This window comes from Cynocephalus volans, chromosome 8 (genome assembly GCF_027409185.1).
Source record: "Cynocephalus volans isolate mCynVol1 chromosome 8, mCynVol1.pri, whole genome shotgun sequence".
Taxonomy (NCBI): domain Eukaryota; kingdom Metazoa; phylum Chordata; class Mammalia; order Dermoptera; family Cynocephalidae; genus Cynocephalus; species Cynocephalus volans.
Genome location: NC_084467.1, coordinates 135369714 through 135389830, shown reverse-complemented (window position 1 = coordinate 135389830; position 20117 = coordinate 135369714). Strand labels below are relative to the sequence as shown.

Below are 20117 nucleotides of genomic sequence, written 5' to 3'. Positions count from 1 at the left end.
TACTTTCCTTCTATACCTAATTTGTTGAGAGTCTTTATCATGAAGAGATGGTGAATTTTGTCAAATGTTTTTTCAGCATCTATTTAGATAATCATATGGTTTTTTCTTTGAGTTTATTGATGTGATGTATCACATTTATTGACTTTTGTATGTTGAACCATCCTTGCATCCTGGGATGAATCCCGCTTGATCATGGTTAATAATTTTTTTGATGTGTTGTTATGTTCTAATTGCTCATATTTTGTTGAGGATTTCTGCATCTATGTTCATCAAGGATACTGGCCTGTAATTTTCTTTTTTTGTTGTATCTTTATCTGGTTTTGTTATCAGAGTTATGTTGGCTTCATAGAATGAGTTTGGAAGAATGGCTTGTGTTTCAATTTTTTGGAACAGTTTGAGGAGAACTGGTATTAATTCCTCTTCAAAGGTTTGGTAGAAATCAGCTGTAAAGTCATCCAGAGGGCTTTTCTTTGTTGGAAGATTGCTGATTACTGCTTCAATCTCATTGCTTGTTATTGATCTATTCAGGTTTTCTATCTCCTCTTGGTTCAGTCTGGGTAGTTTGTATGTGTCCAGAAACTTATCCATGTTTTCCAGGTTTTCATATTTGTTGTCAGACAGTTGTTTATAATAGTCTCTAATAATGCTTCATATTTCTGTGGTATCAGTTGTAATGTCTCCCTTTTCATTTCTGATTTTTATTTGGGTCTTTTCTCTTCTTCTCCTTCTTTTTTTTTTTTTTTTTGTTAACCTAGCTAATGGTTTGTCTATTTTATTTATCTTCTCAAAAAAAAAACCTTTTGTTTCATTGACCTTTTCTATTGTTTTTTGGGTCTCTATTTCATTTAGTTCTGCTCTAATCTTAATTATTTCTTTCCATCTACTACCTTTAGGATTGGATTGTTGCTGTTTTTCAAGTTCTTTGAGGCATAGTGTTAGGTCGTTTATTTGAAGTCTTTCCATTCTTTTGATGTAAGCATTTATTGCAATAAATTTGTCTCTTAGTACTGCTTTTGTAGTATCATGCAGGTTTGGGTATGAGGTATCTTTATTTTCATCAGTTTCAAAAATTTTTTGATTTTCTGTTTAATTTCTTCTTGGACCCATAGGTCATTCAGGGGCCTATTGTTTAGTTTCCATGTATTTGTATAGTTTCCAGGGTTTTGCTTCTTATTGATTTACAGTTTTAGTCCATTGTGGCCTAAAAAGATACTTGGAATGATTTCAATTTTTTAAAATTTGCTGAGACTAGATTTGTGACCTAATATGTGGTCTATCCTGGAGAATGTTCCATGTGCTGATGAGAAGAAAGTACATTCTTCAGTTATTGGGTGAAATGTTCTGTATATATCTGCCAGGTCCAGTTGGTCTAAGGTGTAGATTAAATCCTGTGCCTCTTGGTTGATTTGTTGCCTGGAAGTCCTGTCCCATACTGAGAGAGGGGTGTTCAGATCACCCACTATTAATGTATTAGGGCCTATTACTTTCTTTAAGTCTAAGAATATTTGCTTTATATATCTGGGTGCTCCAGTATTGGGTGTATACATATTTATGATTATTATGTCTTCTAGCTGGATAAATCCTTTTATTATTATGCAGTAGCCTTCTTTGTCTCTTTTTATTTTATTTTATTTTATTTTTGGTTTAAAGTCTATTTTATCTGATATAAGAATAGCTACTCCTGCTCGTTTGGGGTTTCCATTTGCATGGTATATCTTTTTCCATCCCTTCACTTTTAGTCTATGTGTGTCTCTATAGGTGAGATGGGTCTCTTGAAGACAGCATATACTCAGGTCTAGCTTTTTAGTCCAATCAGTCAATCTGTGCCTTTTGAATGAGGCATTTAATCCATTCACATTTAGGGTAGTTGTTGACAGGTATTCCTGTCATTTAATTGCTTTTTGTTTAGATGTTTTAGGTATATTTTGATCATTACTTCCCCTTTTATTTCTCTTCTTCAACATTAGTTGGAAATTTCAGGTGGTATGATTTAGCTTCTTACTCTTTCACACTGGCATTTTTGCTTTAACAGTAGGTTTTGCTCTTTCTTGTGTATCCATGATAGTGATCATCATTATCCAGGATGCAGGACTCCCTTGAGAATTTCTTGCAGGGCTGGTTGTGTGGTGGTGAACTCCCACAACTTTTATTTGTCTGGGAAATACACTATTTCTCTCTCATTTCTGAAGGAGAGCCTTGCTGGGTAAAGAATTCTTGGCTGGCAATTTTTTTCTTTTAGTGTTTTGAATATATCATTCCAGTTTCTTCTGGACCATACGGTTTCAGTTGAGAAGTCTGCATTAGTCTGATGGGGGTTCCCTTATAGGTGACTTGACGCTTTTCTCTTGCTGCTTTTAGAATTCTCTCTTTGTCTTTGTGCTTTGCAAATTTAACTATAATGTTATTCAGTCTTTTTGGATTGAATCTCTTTGGGGACCTGTGAGCTTCCTGGATATGAAGATCTGCATCTCTCTGCACACCTGGGAAGTTTTCTGTTATTATTTCCTTGAATAGGTTTTTCAATATCTTTTCCTTTCTCCTTCCCTTCTGTAATATCCACAATTTGGATGTTAGAGTGCTTGAGGTTGTATGCTATCTCTTAGATTTCTTCATTATTTTTAATTCTTTTTTCTGTCTGCCTGGGTTATTTCACAAAGACCATCTTCAAGATCTGAAATTCTTTCTTCTGCTTGCCCTAGTCTGCTGCTCAAACTCTCTGTTGTGTTTTTTATTTCATTGAGTGAATCTTTCATTTCTAGGGGTTCTGCTACACTTTTTTAAGGTATTAATCTCTTTGTAAATTTCCTCCTTCATATTCTGGATATTTTTTTCCTGTTTCCTTGTGTTCTCTAATTGAGTCTTCTTTTATTTCTTCAAGCCTTCTTAAGATCATTGCTCAGAATTCCTTTTCAGACATTTCAAGGATTCCTTGTTCTATGGGGTCTGGAATTTGAGCATTACTGTATTCCTTTGGTGGTGTCATATTTTCTTGTTTGTTTGTAGTTCTATTATTTTTTCATTGATGTTTAGTCATCTGGTAGAGGATTTGCTGCTTCTGTTACTCTGGGGATGGCTATGAGGATAAAGATTTCCTCCTCTATTTGCAGGATCTACTGGTGACTCTTCTTATATCAATGTAGTCAAGTAAGTGGAAGGTTGCCTGTGGTGTGGCCCTGGCTGCTACTGTGGTGGTCAACTGTCCTTGTGGTGACAGAAGGTGTGGTGGTATCTATATTACACTACCTTGGCTCCTGTTCCAGCTTTCCATGGCCGTAGACTGAGCCCCTGGTGCTGTGCAGGTCTCAGCTCACCTCAGCAGCTGCTGGGCAGTGTGCACTTCCCTTCCTCCTGGGGCCTTAGACTGGGCTCTGGTGCAGTGCCACAAGGGTCTTGGCTCACCTTGGCAACTGCTGGGCTGTGGGCACTTCTCTCCGGGCCTTAGACTGAGCCCTGGTGCCACGCGGGTCTCAGCTCACCTCCTGTTGATCTTTTTAAAGAATCAACTTTTGGTTTTGTTGATTTTCTCTATGTTTTTTTAATATCCTATTTCGTATATTTCTGGTATAATCTTTATTATTTCCTACTTATATTTGCTGTTGGTTTAGTTTGCTCATTTTTCTATTTTCTTAAGGTAGAAGTTTACATTACTGATTTGAGATTTTTCTTACTCTTAATATAGGTGTTTACAAGTATAAATTTTCCTCTCAGCACTGCATGAGCCCTGTCTCCTATACATTTTGATATGGTGCACTTTGATTGTTATCTCAAAGTACTCTCTAATTTCTCCATGGTTTTTCTTTTTACTCACTGTTTATTTAGGAGAGTGGTGTATAATTTACACACATTTGTGAATTTTCTAAATTTCCTTCTGTTATTGTAGTCAGAGAACATATGTCTATGATCTTAGTCTTTTTAAATGTATTAAGGCTTGTTTTGTGGCAAGAGAGAGAGAGAGAGAAATAGAGAGCAGAATAGTGTTTGCCAGAGATTGAGAAGGGGAGGAGGAAGGAGAAGGGAGAGAGAAAATTGAGTCACTGGGTTGGACAATCACCTAAGAGGTTGGTTAATGGGTACAAAGTCACAGTTAGATAGGAAGAATAAGTTGAGTAAGTTCTGGTACTCTAGGCCAACTGACTATAGCTAATAATATTGTATTGTATATTTCAAGATAGGCAGAAAAGAGGATCTTGAATGTAATAATTACAACGAAATGATAAATGTTTATGTGATAGATATACTAACTATTCTCATTGGATCATATACAATATATGCATGTATTGAAACACCAATTGTACCCCATAAAGATGTAAAATTAAAATAAATAAATTTTTAAAAAAGAAAATACAACAAATACCAAAAACTAAAATAAAGACAAAATTCTCTACATACCTCCATCACCCAGAGATGATGTCTGTCAAATATTTGGGCATATTTCTTTCTGGTCTTTTTTCTAACTTAAAAAAAATTGTGTCATATCCTGTTTCTTGCATTTGATATTTTAAATTTGATATTTTAAGTTGTACAATATTCAGATATATTAATACAGCATAATTCATTTAATCTTTCTTCCATGACTGAACAGACAGTTTGTTTCTACTTTTTCTGTTATATACAGTGATACACCAAATATCTTTGTGCATTAACTTTTTTCTGGTATTTGGGATTATTTCTCAGATTCTCATGAGTGAAATTATTAGGTCAAAGTATACGCATATTTTTAAGGAATATCCACAATACTATTAAATTATTTTCTAAAAAGGTTATATCTTTAGTCTCCCCTTAAGTTACTATCTGTAAAACTAACTACATTGCCACCTCTGATTGGCATTGTGTTTTCTTTCATTTTAAAATATCTTTGCCAGTATTGTAAGCAAAAATTGTATCTAATGTTAGTTCATTAGTCCACAATTGTTGGTCACTTGGCTTTCCTTTTTGTTAGTTGTCTAAATAAGATAGTTATATCATTAAATGTATGTTCATTCCTATGAGAAGTATAAATTAGTAGGTCAGCATTTAAGATATTGTTGCTCTTCTAAAATATTTCTGGCCCAGTCAAGTTTTCTTTCATAAATATAACCTAAATAAAGCAAAATGAGACAGCAAGCCTTACCTTTCCTTAGAGATTTTGAGGAACTTTCTGCTGGCCTTACTTCTTCCTCTCTTTCCTCTTCTTCCTCTTCTTTTTTTCCTTCTTCTCTTTCATTTTCTTCTACTTCTCTTTCAGAATCCTCCTTTATAGACGTCATGTGTATTACCTCTAGTTCCTTTTCCAGATCTTTATTTTTTATAAGAGTATAATGAAGTTTCTCATTTACATCCTCAAACTTCTCCTCTGCCTCTCTGGCTCTGCTTTCAACCTCTCTGATATGGACAAAGTCCAGAGAAACACAACAAAATGGAAAGGTCAAAAAAGTATCTTTGCTGTAGTAACACGTTATCTTAAAAGGGCAGTGGGATTAAATGAATGTGTCTGAAGTGAACAAACAAGGGAAGCAGTAGCACCAATGTTTAGTTAACCAAGAATTGGGGACCTAGGAATTACTCTGGATGCAAATGTCAGAGTAGCAGTCATGCTGTGATTTAAAAACACAACACATTTATCAAAGTGAAATCTGACTTTTGGGTATTTGGAATTCTCCATCAATAGCTAGGACCCCCCACCCAACCCCTACCCCACCAGGAGTTAATTTTGGCTTCCTTTAATTGATGTGATTCAACAAACTAAATCCAGTTGTATTCCTCCTTTTCTTGCACCTCTAAAATCAGATTTTACAATCAAGAAAACTAGTCTGCGATGTGCTTCTTGATTACTAGAGTACACATTATATGTTTATATGGTGCTTTTCTCTTGGCATCCTCAGCCACCTTAACTATATTGCCCTTCCTACTCTTCAGGTTATGTAACATTCCTTCTCAAACACAATAGTTTCTTCCAGTTCCATTAATTTCCCTAACTTACCTCTTAGTAACATACTGAATTGGATCACCCCTTGTGCCCTCTTCTTCCACATATGCTTTGTTTTCCTTCATTTCTACTGTAGGTAAGGGTGAATGTTCCTACTACAGTAGTGTAGTTCACTGCCTCTAGCAGAAGATTTGTAAATACCCATCCCCCTCATGAGGAAAAAAGAAAGCAAGAGAGCCAGAGGTAAGACAAGAAGTGTGCATTTCTCAGCCAAACCTCCTGGCCAGCAATCTTCATTTTCTTACCATGTGGTGCTTCATACTTACATTAACTTCTGCTGCATATGTTCAATTACAGCCATTGCTTCAAGACACTTTGGGGCCATTGTACCTTGGCTAGCTAATTCTCTCTGACAAAGAAAATATGCAATATGAATGAACTGAGAGTCTTAACAGTTAATACTCTGCTTCTTCAGGATGTTCTGAGTCAAGACTTCCAGAATATTCTTTTTTTTTTTTTACTATCTATATTTATCTAGTAGATGATTAAGCACTCCTTTAACACCAAAAAAGAACAGGGATTGCTTGTGGCCAAACAGCACAGTAGCTTTCAAATGATTCATGCTACAAATGGACATGAATTTGATTAAGAGCCATAAAGAAGAGGCAGGGAAAACAATAACAGAAAGAAACAGAAAAAGAAAAAAAGATTTAAAAAATAAGAAGGGTCAACATATTTTCCCAATAAAGTTAAATATCAAGGAAATTAACAATATCCATGTTATAATAATTTACTTCATTAAGCATACAAACCCAATGATATTTAAATTCCTTAGAAAGCTTCATAAATATCAGTTAAAGGTACAAATTTCACCAGGAAGAGAAAACATGAAAAAAACCAAAAAACAAAAACCTCTTTAATTTATTTTGAATCTAGATATTGATAACCAAAAGAATCTGCTTTGACCAAGTCAGCTAAATTATAGTGCTTTGGAAGATCTGGGATAAGTCAGTAATCACGTCCACCTGTCCTGGAAAACATTATCATAAGACCATTTTACTTAGAAGTAGCCATAATTGTGCCAGAAAGCCATAAAATAACCTAAGATGCTTCTTTCAAACCTTACCCTAAATCTCTGCATGTAGGATGTAACCTAGTTACAATCCTGAATCTATACATCATGTACAACCAACAGAAAACCTGATGAAGTAATTAGGCAGAGCTGTCTCTCTCTCCTTCCTTTGGTCCTTCCCCCTTCTTGTGATTATAAAATGCTAAGCTCTGCTGGCCTTCTTCAGAATATATTAACAAATTTTTCAGGGCAACCTGATCTATGTGTCTCCCTGGTTGCAATTGTCATATTGGCTCAATAAACCCTTGTTATATGTATTTGGCCTCAGTTTCTTTTTTACGTCAACAATATATTCTTGAAAACAAAATAAGAGGAAGGTGAGAGAGGAAATTTAGAGGATAAAAATTGTAAGCATATTTTTAAATGAACATTGTATTTTCCCAGAACTGTGCACTTTAAAAAATCTCATTTATCTGTGTTTCCCAACCAGAGGCAAGTAAAAGGTAAAACCTACATTGTAGATGGAAAAGGAGATCTAAGATGGTAGGCAGCTTGCTATAATCACAGCATGACCTAGTGGGCTAAAGCAAAATCCTCTGTTAGGCCTTTCATCCTCAATCACATATTCCATCATACTGTGCTACCTTTTTCTAAAAGAAAACCAGAGAAAAGAAGCTGTGTTAAACTTTTTCACTTTTATTCTAGGTACTTTCCTTATTTTCTCTGTCACATATTTTTCTCTTTCTGTTTTACTGTCCCTTCTTGGGTAATTTGTTTGGAAAGCAAACACTATCATTTTTATCTTGAAGTAGCAGCATGTAATATGGCTGTTCCTAAACAGCACATGCTACTAACTTATTTGTTCTTTAACAAAAGAAAGGTTTTTCATAGCAGTGGCTTCTAGAATTGAAATTCCATGCATGGTTTACAGCCCTATGAAACAACTATAACTATGAGTGGAACCTAAGATAAACCAGGATTGTACACTGTTAATTGTGTAAATTTGAGCCTTCTGACTCACTCCTCATTCAGTCAACAGATAAATATTTTGTTACAATGAGCCAGGAATACGTCCCTCTGTTTTGAAGTCGCAAGTATAGATGAACGTTCTGTGGTTAGTTTCAAATCCTTCAATTGGAAATGTGGTCTGAAATGTGGGACACTGGGCTGCTTGCATGCTCTGTGTATACCAAGTGGCAATCACCCACACATCACCCGTATACTGATACAGATGCCTCAAGGCTAATCACAGTTACTATCCTGGGCTCACTTCTCATATTCCTAACCTTCCTCTGGCTTTTATGCTCTTTAACCTGCTGTATGACAGAGACAGAGACAGCATGGTTCTTGGAATCAACTGCATTAGACTTTCCTTGCTTGTATTTACCTGCTGTAACTTCAAGCTAGTTTCCATCTGATTCTAATTCTGCCTTTGGTCTTTTTGGCTTGGTCTTCCTGGGGGTTGACTCTACTAATGGGTGTTGGATTAGACTAACCTTCTGGCTTTGGAGTGCCTCACAGAAGATCTGGCTCCAGACCCAGCTCCTTGGAATCCAGTTCTCAGCACTGAACTCCTAGGTGGACTTAGTGTCCCTATCAGCTTTGGACATATTTTCTGGAGCCACCAATTTCAAGGGCCCTTTCCCGTTACTGTTATAAAATGGGTAAATTAATCATGTCTCTTAATATCTGTGCTTGGGGTCCATGGTATTGTGGTAGGAAAGCACAGACTCTAAGGGCCTCCTTCAGCCCAAATGGCAGAGGTAAGGGAGAATGCTTAATCTTGTGTTGAAAATACTGCTGATCTTCCAAGTCCGGCCCCTGTTCACCCTTCCAAAGTAGTTCATAGGTGATCCAGCAAAATCCCCTATCTCCCTCATACAATTACAACTCTTTTTGGACAGCCAGGACCCATGGTTTTAAGATGAGCTTAAAAGAGATTATTTCCAACGTCTTGCTTGTTAGGGTAGCTAAGCTATAGGTAACCCTAGTGACACAGTCAAGCACCCGTACTTAGGGTCCATTATAGCTCTAAGAATCTTTGGTAAAAATTGGAATTATCCCATGTATCTTCTCAGACCACAATGGATTAAAACTAGAAATTAATAACAAACGAAACTCTGGAAACTATACAAACACATGGAAATTAAACAGCATTCTACTTAATGACATATGGGTCCAAGAAGAAATCAAGCAGGAAATCAAAAAATTTATTGAAACTAATGAAAACCATGATACATCATACCAAAACCTGTGGGATACTGCAAAAGCAGTATTGAGGGGGAAATTTATTGCATTAAACGCTCACTTCAGAAGAATGGAAAGATGGCAAGTGAACAACCTAACACTTCACCTTAAAGAACTAGAAAAACAAGAACAATCCAAACCTAAAGTTAGCAGACAGAAAGAAATCATTAAAATCAGAGCAGAAGCGAATGAAATTGAAAACCAAAAAACAATTCAAAAGAACAACAAATCAAAAAGTTGGTTTTTTGAAAAGATAAATAAAATTGACAAACCATTAGCATGGCTAACAAAAAAAAGAAGAGAGAAGACTCAAATAACAAAAATTAGAAATGAAAAAGGCAATATTACAACTGATTCATCTGAAATACAAGGAATCACTCGAGACTACTATAAACAACTATACGCCAACAAATTTGAAAATCTGGAGGAAATGGATAAATTTCTGGACACACACAAGCTCCCAAAACTGAACCAAGAAGACGTAGAAAATTTGAACAGACCAATAACAATAAAGGAGATTGAAGCTGCTATCAGAAGGCTCCCAACAAAGAAAAGCCCAGGACCACATGGATTCACAGCAGAATTTTACCAAACATTCAAAGAGGAATTGACACCGATTCTTTACAAACTATTCCAAAAGATTGAAACGGATGCAAATCTCCCAAACTCATTCTATGATGCAAACATCATCCTGATACCAAAACCAGGTAAAGATATAACCAAAAAAGAAAACTACAGGCCGATATCCTTGATGAATATAGATGCAAAAATCCTCACTAAAATACTAGCAAACAGAATACAGCAACACATACGTAAAATTATTCATCACGATCAAGTGGGATTCATCCCAGGGATGCAAGGTTGGTTCAACATACGCAAATCAATAAATGTGATACACCATATTAACAAACTCAAACACAAGGACCATATGATCATCTCTATAGATGCTGAAAAAGCATTTGATAAAGTTCAGCACTCATTCATGACAAAGACCCTCTATAAGTTAGGTATAGAGGGAAAGTATCTCAACATAATTAAAGCCATATATGCCAAACCCACTGCCAATATCATCCTGAATGGGGAAAAGCTGAAAGCTTTTCCTTTAAGAACAGGAACTAGACAAGGATGCCCACTCTCACCACTCCTATTCAACATAGTGTTGGAAGTACTAGCCAGAGCAATCAGAGAAGAGAAGGAAATAAAGGGCATCCAGATCGGAAAAGATGAAGTCAAACTGTCCCTGTTTGCAGATGACATGATCCTATATATCGAACAGCCTAAAACCTCTACAAAAAAAACTGTTGGAATTGATAAATGATTTCAGCACAGTAGCAGGATACAAAATCAACACACAAAAATCAGTAGCATTTCTTTTCTCCAATAGTGAACATGCAGAAGGAGAAATCAAGAAAGCCTGCCCATTTACAATAGCCACCAAAAAAATAAAATACTTAGGAATGGAGTTAACCAAGGAGGTGAAAAATCTCTATAATGAGAACTACAAACCACTGCTGAGAGAAATTAGAGAGGATACAAGAAGATGGAAAGATATCCCATGTTCTTGGATTGGAAGAATCAACATAGTGAAAATGTCCATACTACCCAAAGTGATATACAAATTCAATGCAATCCCCATCAAAATTCCAAAGACATTTTTCTCAGAAATGGAAAAAACTATTCAGACATTTATATGGAACAATAAAAGACCACGCATAGCCAAAGCAATGCTGAGCAAAAAAATAAAGCTGGAGGCATAACACTACCTGACTTCAAGTTATACTACAAAGCTATAATAACCAAAACAGTATGGTACTGGCATAAAAACAGACACACTGACCAATGGAATAGAATAGAGAATCCAGAAATCAACCCACACACTTACTGCCATCTGATCTTTGACAAAGGCACCAAGCCTATTCACTGGGGAAGGGACTGCCTCTTCAGCAAATGGTGCTGGGATAACTGGATATCCATATGCAGGAGAATGAAACTAGATCCATACCTCTCACTGTATACTAAAATCAACTCAAAATGGATTAAGGATTTAAATATACACCCTGAAACAATAAAACTTCTTAAAGAAAACATAGGAGAAACACTTCAGGAAATAGAACTGGGCACAGACTTCATGAATACGACCCCAAAAGCACGGGCAACCAAAGGAAAAGTAAACAAATGGGATTATATCAAACTAAAAAGCTTCTGCACAGCAAAAGAAACAATTAACAGAGTTAAAAGACAACCAACAGAGTGGGAGAAAATATTTGCAAAATATACATCTGACAAAGGATTAATATCCAGAATATATAAGGAACTCAAAAAACTTTACAAGAAGAAAACAAGCAACCCAATTAAAAAATGGGCAAAAGAGCTAAGTAGGCATTTCTCTAAGGAAGATATACAAATGGCCAACAGACATATGAAAAAATGCTCAACATCACTCAGCATCCGGGAAATGCAAATCAAAACCACATTGAGATACCATCTTATCCCAGTTAGGATGGCTAAAATCCAAAAGACTCTGAACGATAAATGCTGGTGAGGTTGCGGAGAAAAAGGAACTCTCATACATTGTTGGTGGGACTGCAAAATGGTGCAGCCTCTATGGAAAATGGTATGGAGGTTCCTCAAACAATTGCAGATAGATCTGCCATACGACCCAGCTATCCAACTGTTGGGAATATACCCAGAGGAATGGAAATCATCAAGTCGAAGGTATACCTGTTCCCCAATGTTCATCGCAGCCCTCTTTACAATAGCCAAGAGTTGGAACCAGCCCAAATGTCCATCATCAGATGAGTGGATACGGAAAATGTGGTACATCTACACAATGGAATACTACTCAGCTATAAAAACGAATGAAATACTGCCATTTGCAACAACATGGATGGACCTTGAGAGAATTATATTAAGTGAAACAAATCAGGCACAGAAAGAGAAATACCACATGTTCTCACTTATTGGTGGGAGCTAAAAATTAATATATAAATTCACACACACACACACACACACACACACACAAAAAAGAAAAAAACGGGGGGGGGGAAGAAGATATAACAACCACAATTACTTGAAGTTGATACGACAAGCAAACAGAAAGGACATTGTTGGGGGGGAGGGGGGGAGGGAGAAGGGAGGGAGGTTTTGGTGATGGGGAGCAATAATCAGCCACAATGTATATCGACAAAATAAAATTAAATAAATAAATAAATAAATAAAGTAGGGGAGATTAAAAAAAAGAATCTTTGGTAGCCTCTGGGAGAGCTTGCTGCATTTAGTCATCCCATATCTCCATCAGTCAACTGAAATGTTACAGAATTCAGGCTGGTTGCTCAACACTGATAAAGCTGGAATGATTCTGAGTCAGAGAGGGCCACAGTGTTGCTTGGCAACAAGTTCTGAGAACTGATTAAACTTAACCACACCAGAAGGTAGGGCAGAGGCAAAGTCAATACTGCTTAATGGGATCATTTGGTTCACCAGTGAATCAGGCACAATGACAAATTGGGTAGCTATGCTTGTATACAGCAGGGTAGGCCATGTTTTTGTACATGGATGCCTGCTTTGAATACAATTCCTAGGAATTCCCACAGAGCCCTATCTCCCATCTAACTGAGGAGAGTTTTGAGTAATGGATTGTTCAGACCCTTGCTATGGTGGACACTTGGACAACAAGTAACAATATGAATAAGGCCCTGGTTTATTAGGCCAAGCAATTGGCGTCCCCAACCTGGTGGTGACTTACCACCATTCCTATTCAGATGTCATTCATATCTTAACCCCTAGAAAATCCTACACTGTAGTCATTTGCAGTAGGGGACATTAGGAGTAACTGATATTCTCCATGTCCTGGTCCCCAGCTTCCCAGTGGTCTGGATCCACTTCTCACTAGAAACCCTACACCGATATCAATATCAACCTTGTCCCCATTAGCCTCGCATAGTTAGACCTCTTCTGTTTGAGCACGTGGTGATTCTTTTCTACCCATACAGTGCCCCAGCCACCACTCCACAGGATGAATGTGATTCTTCTTGACTTCCAGGAACTTAGAAGTAATTGTACATCTGGATGGAATTTTGGTCTACTCTCTAGACCTTTTGGTCTATGAGAACCTAGACAGCTTGGTCTTCAGTAGTAGTACAGCAGCAACTTTTCAAAAGCCTGGAGATGGACTTTCTGGGTGATGTCCACCTCAGCTGAGCTGTCCACATGGCACCACATTGTACCACACAGAATGGTGGCATCTGGGAACAGTGAGCCCCACACCATCAAAGACATGCAGTGTCCCTCAGTTTTGCTCCAGGCTCCAGGCTCCTGGTTTCCTGTCTACTTCCTGCCTGATACATAGTTGGGATGGTACAGCAGGGTTCTTGCTTCAGGGGAGCAAGTCTGAGGCAGGAGGGTTTGGGCTGAAATTGATGGGGGTAGCAGATAAAAAGATGCTATCCTTTGTCTCCCTTTTTTGGCATTTTATTCACACTGCTTCCTCCTACATCTTTGCCTCAAAGTCTTAATGACTGACTTATTAATTTTTTTTTTAATTCGTTGAAAGGCACCACTTTGGGAGAATATGCTTGTAACCCCACCATGCACCACCCTCACCCCAATTTTGCCAGCTCCCACATGACTCTCCATATGGTTTCTCCCAGTTCTTCCAATCAGAATTGGATCCTATTTCCTACAACCTCCCCAGATGGCCTCCAACTTAGATGGTTCAATTCATGCATTTTTCGACTTTACGATGGTGGGAAACTGATGTGCATTCAGTGGAAATGGTACTTTGGATTTTTAATTTTGATCTTTTCCTGGGCTAGGGATATGTGGTAAGATATTCTCTGGGCGTTGCAGCTCCCAGTCAGCCACATAATCATAAGGATAAACAACTGATACTTTATAGTGTATTGTGCTGCCAGCACTTTTTGGAAATAATTTGCCCAACTATAGACTAACGAAAGTGTTCTAAGCATATTTAAGGTAGCTTAGGCTAAGGTATGATGTTCCATAGATAAGGTGTACTAAATGCATTTTTGACTTACAATATTTTCAACTTAGGATGGGTTTATTGGGATGCAATCTCATCTTAAGTTGAGGGGCATCTATACATCCCTGCAATTTACCTATACTTTGGGCCATGCCTCTGCCCTAGTGACCTAGCTGCCATCTAGATCTACCTCACCACAGCTCCCCACCACAATACGCACAACTGCTTACTCAGATAGATCAGATCCCTAACAATAAAACAGTTCTTAACTTTAGTGTTGAGAAACTTGATGAAATCTACTGACTTCCCCCAACCCAAGAAAATGCACAATATGAACATACACACACCAAGGGATTAACGGGATTAAGCCCATCCATAGATGCCTGAAGTCACGGTGTTCTGTAGAGAGTGAAATACCAATCTAAAGCTGACTTACATATACCATGGTCCTAGAATGAAATTTCTGTGGAGAAATTTAAAATTTGCTTTCCTGTTGAGTTTCCATAGCCACTGTCTCTTAAATTTCCACTTTTCCAAAAGTTCTATGGTTGAAGTTACGTAGTGCTTATCACAGCTCTCAATAAAGTCCACTGAATAAATGTTTTAAAATTGGTCAATTATTGACCAAGAAATTGTTAAACTAAGGAAAAGGATGAAATACTGATATTAAAATGAGGTTTTAAAGATAAGAATGAGAAGTTTTTGAAAAATTTAGGTGAAAAAAATGAGAGTTTTCCAGGAATTATGCTGGAAGAAAAAAAAAATCTGTAAAATACATTACTTAGAAGCCCCTCCTCTTGGAGGAGCTAAAAGTTATGTTAGAGCCATATCATTTTCACATAATGTTAAATAGTTTTGAATTTCCTAGTTGGGTTTCAGATACATACCCAGGAAGACAATACATCTGTTTCGTATAGAGGTTTAGAATGAACATTTTCATCTTTTCCAATGAATCGAATGAGTTTTTCCTTCTCTGTAGGTGTTGAAGGTTTCTGGAGCACAGAAACACCAAAGACCTGTAAGTGAGCTGGTGTGTAACACAGTGGCACATCAAGTTACCTGGTGCTATGTTGGAAGCTTTAGTTTCCCATTTGCTTTAGTCACTCAACAAGCATTTTTGAAGACTTGTGCTCAGCGAACACTGTGAGAAATTGGTGGGATGGGGGACAAAAGAAGGTAGCTATAGGAAAAACAAAAAGAATTTCTTCCAGACCTCAGGAACTCACAGCATAGTAGGAAAGATAGATAACAGAATGAATAATTATGGTACAACATAATTACTGCATAAGGGTGTGTTGCAAGGGCTGTGCGCACCCAAAGAAGAGCCCTACATTCTGCCTAGAAACTCTGGGAAGTGTTCACAGAGAAAATGATATTTGAAGGCTGATTAGGTGTTTTTAAATTAGAGAAGAAAGGGCATGTACTAAGGCCATAGATGATAATAAGAAGAAAAGTAATAATTACTGTTATGATTCCATTTATTCTGTGCCTTCTATATGCTAGCCTCTTTACCAGAAATAAAATAGAAAATGCTAGTCAAAAGGGGCTTGAGTGTTGTACAATATTTTTGTTCTGTTGTCCTGCCTGTATGGTGAGTAGAAGGCCTAAGACAAAGCCTCAGTCATTTCAACATTTAAACTATATGCAGAGAAGAAACATCAGGGAAGTAAATCAAGACACTGTAGAGAGTGTTAGGAGATCATGAGATCTGGAAGCCAAAGACAGTAGTAGTCAATCTAGGAATTGGCAAGGGCTCTTATACCAGACTCATCTCGGTTTGAATGTTGGTTCTGCCAATTATAGCTATATGATTTTAAACCAGTCAACCTTTCTGAGCTTCAGTTTTCTTATCTGTAAAATGGGGACAATAATACATACCTTGAAATTGTGTTGTGTAGACAAGAGATAACACGTGCAAACTATATAGCTCATGATAGGTACTCAATTATTGGTAGTTATCATTATATTATTATTATTATTATTATTATTATTATTATTATTACAAATGCCCCAGCAGAGCTAGAGACAGGGTAAATATGGGGAGGACAGGTTTGCAGATGGGCCTGAGAGAAGCGGGAAAAGGTAGTTCTGAATAGGAGCTGAAGAAGTGGAGATATGGAGTTTTAACTACTATTTGAAAAATCTGGCAATAAAGGTATAAAGAAATAGCACCAGGGCCGACCCTGTGGCTCACTCGGGAGAGTGTAGCACTGGGAGCGCAGCAGCGCTCCCGCCGCAGGTTCGGATCCTATATAGGGATGGCCGGTGCGCTCACTGGCTGAGCGCGGTGTGGGTGACACCAAGCCAAGGGTTGCGTTCCCCTTACCGGTCACAAAAAAAAGAAAAAAAAAAAGAAAGAAATAGCACCAGAGTGAGAGGCAGATTATATAGTTAATAGGAGTACAGGTATATATAAGGCTAATGGGAAATGGCTCAATTTAGAAAGGAAAAGGGACACCCCTTCCTTGAATATAAAGTGACAAAGATAAGTAGGTCTGCAGGTATAGTTAAATTTATGGGAGGAAAGAAAGGAATTTGAACAGTTCACTCCAGATGAACTACTTCTACTTTCCACACTACCTATACATGTACTATATATGTACCTATATAGGTACTTTCCACAGTACCTATATATGAGTACATGTTGTACATGTTCTTTCTTTCTTTTTTCCTTCCTTCCTTCCTTCTTTATCTCTTTATTTATTTTTTGGCAGCTGGCCAGTATGGGGATCTGAACCCTTGAACTTGTTGTTATAATAAGTACCTATTCTTTAAAAAGATAAAGGCAAAAAATAATGCTAAATAATTATACCTCTTCTGCTTTTTCCTCTTCCTTTTCCTCTTGATATTTCTTATCCTCCTTACTTTCTTCTTCATCATCTTTGAAAGGCTCATCTATTTCAGGCTCAGTGAATTCTCTGTCAGCTTCCTGTGAGATGAAACAATTTTATAATTATAGCTTAGTGTATATAAATATTAGCAATTATTTGTTCAAAAATACTTAATGAGCACTAAACCTACAACTGGGATCTGTGCTAGTGATAAGGCTAAAAAGATTGCTAAGAATGGTCCCTGCCCTTAAGAAGCTTACAATTTCATGGACAAGAAAATGCTATGTATGGATATAGTCATATAGCAGTAACACCTAACCTAGACCAGGTAGTGAACAGGGGTGAAAGAGGGGGTTCGTCAGGAAGGTTTCTTGAAGGAGATAATGTCTGAGCTTCTTTCTTAAAAGATGAGGAAGGGAAAGAAGAAAGCACAAAGGAGTCCTAGGCAGAGGATGTTGTATGTGCACTATTGCCTCTGAGAACAGAAGTACTTCAACAGGACAGATACTTAGAGGAAAATGGACAAGCACAATCATAGAAGGGCTAAGCTGCTATGCCAGGGAGATTGAATTTCATCCTTAAGGCAATGAGGCACAAATAAATGGATTGATCTGCTTTGCATTTTGTTTGTTTGTTTGTTTATTTAGACGCATAATTGATTATACATATTTTGTGGGTTGATCAAATCAATATATTAGCATATACATTATTACAATTGTACTTATTCTTTATGCCCCCTATCAAATCTCTCCTCATCTCCCTCTTCCTCCCCCCTCCTGCCTCGTTAATCCTAGATTTCTTCTTTCCTTCTGAAAGAGTAATGGTTACTCTGTTGATTTGTTGCCTAGATGATCTGTCCAATGCTGAGACAGGTGTGTTCAGTTCCCCCACTATTATCATAGAACGGATGCTTCTCCTATCACTCTGGAATGGGCTTTGTGGAGAGAGACATCCTCTTCTTTGGTCTCTGCTGGTGACTCTCCTTGTGTCGATGCACTCAAGTGGCTGGCGGGCCATCTGCACTGTGGTGGATGTGATGGGCCACTCACAAGGAAGTGGTATTTTTGGAGTGCTCCTTGCCCAGATGTGGGAGGAGGGGCTGGTCCCTGGCTCTATACCTCAGGACCCCGGGACGGCCCCATGGCAGCAGCAGCCTGCCTAGTTGTGGGAGGAGGGGTCAGTCCCTGGCTCTGTTTTTACATTCTAAGATGTTGTTGTGGAGCATTTGGGTAGGAGGGGGACAGGGAAAAGGGGAAGGAAATAGGGTGGGAGAAGGCGGGGGGGTAGATGAGAGGGAGGGGGGATGGATGAGACCTGTGGCATTCCCCTCATTCCTGCAGGGGAGACCAGGGGGCTTCCAGTGGTGGCTTGGTCATTGCTAAGGTGAATGCAGATGTCAGATGTATGAAGCCCTCAGCCCCCCACTGCCCTGGTTCAGGAGCCTGGGGTGCTTCCTGCAGTGGCTCAGTGGTCATCACTGGGCTGGTTGTGGGTATTGGGGGGCATGGCTGAGGCTCCCAGCCCTCCCACCTCCTTGGCTTGGGGGTCAAGGGGGCTTCCAGTCCTAGGTTTTATAGGTGCTCTTTGGTGAAGTGAGACCTTTGCTGGTTAATACCAAACTGTGTCTCTTATCTGTGGGTATTTTGTTTTTTCAGTTCTGTGTTGGATTATTCACTGTTTCCACCACATAAACTCTGCACTGGAACTAATTTGTTGTCTTTTGCCTACTTTTAAAATGCAGGAACTTCCTGTGGGGACCAGCACTCAAGCCCTGTGGTTGAGCTAAATTGCTGCTTTGCTGCTGATTCCCTGGGGAAGGCTTTTTGTGCAGCTCAGGTTTTAATGGTTGACTTTGTAGGTACTTCCAAGTCTCATGAGATCTGGTATACCTGGTTTGTGTAGAAACTCTGGCCCAGACCTGAGTCTTTTCAGCAAACTGCACCCCATGCAGTTCTATATTCCTGACCAGTCTACACAGAGTGGGCCTGTGCTGATTGGAGGACAGATCAGCTGTTCTTGCTGTGCCCCAGTGTTCCCCAGGTGGGCCAGTCTCCCCCACCCCCTGCACTCCAAACACTTCCCATGGTACGGGCCATGTGCCAGTGCCATGCAATGACTCACTGGCCTCTGAGTGGCTTCTTTTTTCAGTTTTTGTGGCTCCTTACTCCTATGTGGGTCCACAGGAACCCTATTAGTGGTCTTGTTGGCCTGGAGGCCACCAAGGCCCTCTTCTCCCCTGCCGCCTCCAAGCAACTTCATAGAAAGGGCACAGCTGTGACTTTTGCCAGCTCTTGCTCTGTGTGCTCACCAGAGCCAGACTTGAAGTGGCCTGGGCTCAAAATGGTGAGAGAAATCCTTTCATTCTCTCATCATGGCTTCTCCTGCCTTCATGCACACCTTAGGTCTCTCCTCTTCCCCTGAGCTCTAGCAGGCCCCAGCTTGGCTGTTGTTGCTTTTTAATAGTTGTAAATTGGTTGATTTGTGGGAGAGAATGACACTGGGGACTGTTTATTCCACCATCTTGACTGGAAGCCTGCTTTGCATTTTAGAACAATCACTCCTGCAACAGGAGAGTAGACTTAAAGAAGAAGAGGGAAGGGAGAAAGGAAGAAGAGAGGGAAAAAAGAAAAGTACAGGAATAGGAAATGAACAACACAGTGGTCACAGGGATGAAGAAGATGAGCGTTCAAGAGATATTTAAGAGGTTAACTCAGAAATCAATCGGATGGGATGGTTGGTGAAAGAGTGCATCTTGAACAATACCTGGTTTATGGTTTAGGCCACTATGTAGATGATGATGACATTAGAGATAATGAACAAAGTTGGATAAGCAGGTCTTGGGAGAGAGATGAGTTCAGATTAGGTTGTGTGAGTTTGAGATACCTCTAAGATATCCAACTGGAAATATCCAGTAAGTAGCTGAATATATGGATCTGGAGTTTAGATGGAAGAATCTGGGCTAAAGAGAGAGATTTCAAAGATAAAGATTTTACAGTTACCTGTATTTAGTTTAAGCCAACAAAGTAAATTATATCCCAAAGGTGAACTTGTGAAGTGGCAAGAGGATGAGGCCTTAGGACA

At 38.6% G+C, this 20117-nt stretch overlaps 1 protein-coding gene across 1 annotated transcript in view; it reads right to left on the bottom strand.

Annotated features, from left to right (window-relative positions):
• The window catches only part of AXDND1 (axonemal dynein light chain domain containing 1), a 142975-nt gene that overhangs the window by 8433 nt on the left and 114425 nt on the right, over positions 1-20117 (bottom strand). The window contains exons 21-24 of the mRNA XM_063105917.1: positions 17018-17134; positions 15093-15197; positions 6232-6314; positions 5111-5361 (exon numbers count right to left, since the gene is read on the bottom strand). Of these exons, the coding sequence (XP_062961987.1) occupies positions 5111-5361; positions 6232-6314; positions 15093-15197; positions 17018-17134 (556 nt within the window). The remainder of the gene's footprint in view (positions 1-5110; positions 5362-6231; positions 6315-15092; positions 15198-17017; positions 17135-20117) is intronic.